General features: G+C 31.0%; 1 protein-coding gene across 4 annotated transcripts; it reads right to left on the bottom strand.

Annotated features, from left to right (window-relative positions):
- Positions 1–1,505: 1,505 nt before the first annotated feature.
- LOC133778218 (uncharacterized) lies at positions 1,506–6,651 on the bottom strand. Of its 4 annotated transcripts, XM_062218089.1 has the most exons (5): positions 6,389–6,651; positions 5,573–5,669; positions 5,310–5,397; positions 3,982–4,052; positions 1,506–1,735 (listed from the first exon to the last, which is right to left on the bottom strand). In XM_062218089.1, exons 2-5 carry the CDS (start codon positions 5,579–5,581, stop codon positions 1,592–1,594), a joined length of 312 nt encoding a protein of 103 aa, XP_062074073.1. In that variant the 5' UTR covers positions 5,582–5,669; positions 6,389–6,651; the 3' UTR covers positions 1,506–1,591. The 4 variants fall into 4 exon arrangements, 1 of the variants encoding a protein (XP_062074073.1); XR_009869048.1 differs by having other exon boundaries at positions 1,506–4,052; positions 5,310–5,392; XR_009869047.1 differs by having other exon boundaries at positions 1,506–4,052; positions 5,310–5,439.
- Positions 6,652–7,064: the final 413 nt, after the last annotated feature.

Consider the following 7,064-nt stretch of genomic DNA (forward strand, 5'->3'; position numbering starts at 1 on the left):
ACAATTGGTTTAAGTTCTTGCTTCATTTATGTGGTTATATTTGTTAAGTTGTTATTACTAAGTGTTTCACTTACCTAGTTGTTTCGTGTTGTAGGTAAGCTCAAAGGAAAAGTGGATTAGCGAGTGTTGGAGTTTATCTGCGAGGATGTACATGTGGATCGACTTTTGGGAACTTTATTTTTTAGGGAATAGAACCCATATGATAATTAAGAATTTATTTTTGGCTTGTTGAGTGTTTTTAAATTATGACATTGTAATTCACTTTTAAGTATGCGCATACTTCCGAACTATTGCATGTTTTGAAAATGTTTTTTTATTTAGATTTTTGGTTAGTTTATTTTTAGCAAACAGTTATGTTTTTCCACAAATTATGTTAAGAAAATTTACAGGACATTACACCTAAAACGTGTCCTCTTATGGGAGACATTGTAGACCTTCAATGACTCCCATATGGAGTCATAAAACACCCATTTTGTTATATTGTACTAATCGCATAAGATGTTAGTCCCCTTAAGAAAACCAAAAACTGAAATAGCAAGCATCCAAGTATATAGAGTGCTTGAGCAAAAACATTCTAGATCCATAACCTAATTCCTTTTAATTTTGACTTTCAAGCTCCACCTAAGTGTAAATTCGAGCTAAAAAATTTATAGGCAACTTAAGAAGTCATCCACAAAAGTTTAACTCGTTGGGAGTCTTGGGACACAATCTAAAAATTGATGTGAGTCATGAATCTCATTCATGAATAAGACCACAATAGGGTATGAGGGAAAATAGAATCACCAATTGGGAGCTTTCTTTTTGTCCCCAACGACTTGTATAACATAATAAATTAAGCTTTCTTTTTTAAGGAAGCTCAATTTATGGCTTCTGAATCGAAGAAGAAGAAACGATTGATGTAGAGTAATATATGCGAATACAATTGAAAAAAAAGGTCTCTTATAAAAGAGACAGCGGTACATCAAGGGTTAAAGAGGAAAAGTATAATTAAAATAAAATATAATAATAACTTAAATATTTATTAATCCCCTCAGGGGCATAAATGTTTATGAGACCCATCTTGGACATTAATTCCTCAAAATGAGTAGGATGAAGTAGTTTTTTCATGATCACTGTAATCTGATTCCTACTAGAAACATGAAAAGTTTCTCCTTGGTTGATTTTGTCTTTGACCAAATGGCAATCTATTTTTATATGTTTGGTTTTTTCATGAAAAACGAGATTTAAATAAATGTGTAAAATAATTTGGCTATGTTGGGGTTTTATACCCTTGTAAAATCATATTTCTTATGTAACACTTTTGATTATCAATAAAAGGAAAAAAAATTATTTTTTGTTTATCAATTGCATTGCTTGCGTGTTTCATTACATGCTTATTTATTTAATACAAACTTTTATAAAATCTCGAATATATGTACAGTTACACTTATAGTGACTAGCTCACAGTAAATTATAATTGTAGTTGTATTTCTTCTAAAAAATTGACATGGGACGACAATTTACAATTTTTGTAATAACATTCATATATCAGTTCTAATACTATCGTATCATGTACTAGCACGAGATGACAGTTAAAATAAAAGTGTCATCCTTACATTACATGAGAAGACAATTTATATACAAATATCATCCCTTGTTGTACATAAGACTGACAAATTTTGTGGAAGCGTCGTCCCATATGGTAGAAGAGATGAGAGTTTGTAGCCAAGCGTCGTCCCAAATGTACACGAGACAACTGTTTTGTAGGAACCGTCGCCACTTAGACAAAAAATTGAAAAAAAAATATTTTCCTTCTTAAGGCTAGCATATACACCCAAAATTTCCTTTTAGTACCACTAATAAAGTATACTAGAAAAAATCAACAGAATTTCAAAAATAAAATTACATGTTGAAAAATATATTTGTCTTTATCAAGTACAACTAAAAACTACACATTTACACTTAGTTTCATTTTTTATACAACAATTGATAATACATTTATCCTAGTTGTGACTCATACGTTCAAATAGCATGGCATCCCATAAATTTCTCAAGTGTATATTGTAGAGTCCAAGAACTTTACTTAGCTAGATAGATAATAGTATAATAGTAATAGTAGTAGTATTTTTATAACTGTGGATTTTGGTTCAGGCCGGGATTTATTTGGACACTCGTAGTAACACTTGTAGATTTTATAAGTTTAACCAATAGTTTAAGAATATTAATTTTAACCTAAGGTTCTATTAATATGACTGATATTGATGGTGATATTTATTATATCATAAGGTTTAGATAAACCCAATAAGAAAGTAACACTTGTCATATGTATGTTTAATGATAATTAAGTAATTTTGAGGAACAAGTTTATTAAGAGTAATATATGAATATCCTAGGGTCTGTCAGCAGCTTTGAAAACGTTAGAGGACTTAGTCAAGGCTGCTTACTCAATTCAAATTAAGCTTAAAATGTGAAATTTCGTGTTTAAATATTCAGCGTATGCCGATATATCGCAGCTATAGGGGGCGATATATCGCAGTACGGGGATACGAAAAACATGTAACTTCGCACGAGCACCTCGATGAGCCTCGGGCATGCTGGCCCGGGCGATATATCGCCTACAAGGGGCGATATATCGACTCCTTCAGTGTATTTTTGAAAGTTTTCAAAAACGTTCTCATTTAAATCCTTAACCTCTTGATAAGTCCAACATCTTTCTGAACGAGTCTTCAACCTCTGCTGAACGATAATTCAAATATTTTTCACTTAAAACGCCATTATTTTTATTCAAGTTAAATGAAGATCTTTTCATTCTTGAACTCTATAAATAGGACCTAGTACCCAGTCATTTATTCATTCATCAAGCTAAGTTCAGAGGCTGCAAATTGCTAGGTTATTGTGAGAGTGTAAACACTTGGGTTGAGGATTATAAGCTTGATCATTATAAGCTTACCAAACACTTGGGAAGTAAGGTTTATAGCTCATTTCGGTTCAAGGTTTAGATCGGTCATATAAGTCTTCAAAGTATTCCAAAACTCTAGTCCATTTCTGTATTGTTTTCCTTAAAATTCTTATAGTTTTCTACTCAACATCCTAACTCTATTATTTATTCTTGGTTAGGAAACCTAAGATCTTGAACATAAGGTTTTTGGTAAGTATGTTCTTGATGGTATAGTTCCTCCATTCTTTTCATCTCATTCTCTTTAGTATACTCACTCTTCCATTTATGGTTTTTAGGAGTGTTCCAAAGTCCCAACTGTTCTCATATCCCGGTACTTTTGGTAAGAAAAATAGGATATGATTTTATGTGTTATGTTATATGATTTATATGTTATGATAAATGTTATCTTATGATTATGTGTTATGTAACATGCAATAATATATATGATTGTAGACTTGGGCATATGACCTGTACAACTAACAAGCCCCAATAAATTATGGACATATGACTTGCTTAGCTAGCAAGCCCCACTAATCTAATGGGCATATGACTTGTTTAGTTTATGGGACCCCAAGTAATAATGGCCATTATAGTATATATGACATATATTTATAATATGTTTTATGTTGCTTTATGAATTTTATGTATATGGTTTACGTGTTAGGTTTTCCTTGTTGGGCATTAGGCTCACTCATTTATGTTTATATGTGTAGGAAAATAGCTTTGGTGGCGGGAAAGGTTCTTGGAAGTTTGGAGATGTGTATTGAGGCGGAATAGAATCAAAGGACCGAGAGTTCGATTCGAGGATGAAGTTTCTTTACTTATGGTTTTATATGTATTTTTCCGCACTTTATTATGTAATCAATTTTATTTACAATTATGTTATGTTTTTCTTTTAAAACAATTGGATCACATATCCTACTTTAAATCTTATGTAGTTTAACATTTGTTTTTACAAGTTTTTAATGAAGTAATGATTATTTCACTTGTAAGTTTTATTAAAAATTAGTGTCTATGTATAGTTGTTGTTAATGGTCCAAAGTCTAGAATAGTTGGGACATTACATATATCTTCATCCCACCATGCTTGATGTTAATTTCAATAATTTTTCCATCCATGCATGTTTTTGTCTCACCTGCCAAACAAACCAAAAGGAAACAAAAGAATTACACACTTATATATACTAGTGATTCTTATCTTTAATATTATGTGTATATAAAAATACATATAGACAAAAGAAAATTGATTGTTATAAACAATTGACTTAATCATCTCAGTTTCATTTTAAAAAGAAAAAGAATAAAAAATACATAAGAAAAAGGGAAAATAAGATGACAGACCATAGTATGTGATTATGTTACTTTCATGCTTAACTAGCTTACCGAAACAAATTGGCCAACTAAATTGGTAAAACTCAAAGGCCAAGTAAATAGCAGAAATCGTAGACTTTTACATAACCATATAAGATATATATATATATATATATATGATCGATTACACAGACAAAAAAATTGAAGAATAATATCCTAATCATCTCCAAATGGGAAGATATCCGTGAAAATAGAAGAATTACAGCACAAATAAATAAAAATACAATAATACCTTTCATGTAAGCATAAATCAAACAAGATGCATCATAAGAAAGAAAGGTGGTATTTAAAGGGACCAAAACATGCCACAAGTAAAAGACTTCTAAACCAAAATTTCTTATATGAAGTTATATAATACACTTAAAACAACTAAGATTACTACAATATAGAAAAATTAAAGTTTATTTACTCCTAAAATCGAAGACCAATATGCATAGCCTAGAACACAAACCCATCAAAATTAGTAGAGTTAATAGACTCAAATAAAGGCAATTTATTAGTGACATTTTTCAAAGCTTGAAAGAATCAACACACGTGAATCAATAATCCTATTCACACTCATAGTGATATTTTGAATGATCAAAACAGAATCCATTTTATTTGTCAATTGAGTATATAAAATAACAAAAACACTAATGATGTTGGAGAATACAAAATAGAAAACAAAACAAGTTGCAGATCATAACAGACGTTATTAATATGAGACTGTTGTTCAAAATGCAGCTGCAGCGCTAGCTGTAAATAGGAGCAGACACTACAACCAAACAAAATAAATAGAAAATAGATGAAAATACTCATCATTTAAACATCATAGGCTAAAAAAATAGGGGACCACCATTGATTAAGCAAGAAAAGCTTGCTGCTCCTAAGTTTTTGCAAGGAACATACCATTTCAAGAGTAGACAAAAATAAAACATGATTTCAATATCACGGTATTTGAAATTGCAAGCAAAATTGTTTTGCTATCACTAGTTAAAATTACATGATGAAAACTTCTAAGAAATCAAGCTATAGAATCATACCTAGTGTAGTCATGATAGCAGCAAAAAAGATTATGCCAACAGGCTGCCTCTTAAAAAAATGCCAAGCTTCATCACTGGCTGGACTGAACTACAAAGAGCATAAGGTATATCTTGACTAGCTTGTTTTGAACTATAGCAACCAAATAGCAAAGCATGAAATGGAGTTGGTAATCAAACAAATGAGAACCCAAACAAGCCAGTTGCAGCAATATATACTTGAAAAACTTCTCCAGTTTAATTAGAAAGGAGTATAATTGTAATACCTTCTGCATCCAAATTTTATTAGGCTCAGATCAACCACCCCAACACTCCTTTCTTGATTTGTTCGATTGGAAATGCATGCATTAAATGACCCTCCATCTAACAAAATAATTATAAAAGCTAATTAACAAACAAATACATAACCACAATATTATTCAGAAATAAATATATGACAGAGACCACGTTTAAAGGTCTAACTGATATATTTATATATATATATATATATATATTGGCTTCGATGAACCAATCTAATTTCAATACTCTTGACAAAAAACATGAGCTGTTTTTCCACAAATGAGGTTTATCTATATCAAAAATACAAAAACTTTATCATGTAATCTACATGAAATGGATACCATAAACCTGAAATTATATACACAAATGAAACCAATCGGATCTTAATATCTTATAAAACAAAGTCAACAAACCAAGCACCTTTGACATTGTAGAAATAAGTCCTCACATAAAGGTTCAGTATCCTAACTGTAGTAACAAAGTAGTTAGAAAGGATTTACAAAGGAAGAGCTCAACATAAGAAATTAGTTACAACAAAGCTAACAAACTCTAGACAACTCAACATTGAGACAACTCTAACAGAATTCAGTTTCAACTCTATCCTAAAACAGCCTATATAAAGACTCCAAGTTAAATCACTTAGACACACGAAAAACAGAAATCATAGAGAAAGAAAAAGCCAGAGAGATTGGGGTGTTTGGGTCCTGAGAAAGCAAGAGAGAAAATTTCTTAAGAAAGGGGGAAACATCTGTAAGAAAGAAGATAGAAAGGGGAGAAGAAATGAGAGTTAGAAAAAGGGTTACCTGGCCAAGATTGTGGATAGAACCTTCAAGATCATTGTAACTGAGCTTCAAATAGTGCAAGAAGTTCTTCATCTCTTCTAAGGAGAGCTCACAAGGATGCAGGCTTGGAAATTCCGAGCTGAACCTTGATAATTTTTTTTTGCATCTCTCTTACTTCAATCTCTGTTTTGCATTCTTATTTTTTGATGAATTGTGTGTGTGTGTGTGAAATTATAGCAGATGAACTCTCTAGAAAACCCTAAGCTTTGTATGTGGATGCTTTCTTTTTCTTTTGATTTTGATCTGAAATAAAAGAAACACATCAAATACATTAAAGTAAAAAATTGGTAAAGTGAAAACACGTGTAAGAATAGAAAGAAATAATCAGGTTTAGAAAAAGAGTAACAATGTGTGCATCCAAAATATGCACCCAAACATTACACACACGTATCACTGCTTTTAAAAACAGTGAGTCTTAGTTTTAATAAATGTGATTGACTAAACTAAACTACCAAATCACTGTGTGTAATGTTTGGGTGCACATATCATTACTATTAGAAAAATACAATTCTAAACTTAATGGCATGTTTACAAATAAGTAATGAGAATTATTTCTCATTTATTTGTTTACTTTTATTTAGTAATAGGAATAGTTTATGGGTCCACATGAATTTGGGAGAAAACATTGGGAATACTT

The sequence above is a fragment of the Humulus lupulus genome, chromosome 5 (genome assembly GCF_963169125.1).
Source record: "Humulus lupulus chromosome 5, drHumLupu1.1, whole genome shotgun sequence".
In the NCBI taxonomy this organism is placed as follows: domain Eukaryota; kingdom Viridiplantae; phylum Streptophyta; class Magnoliopsida; order Rosales; family Cannabaceae; genus Humulus; species Humulus lupulus.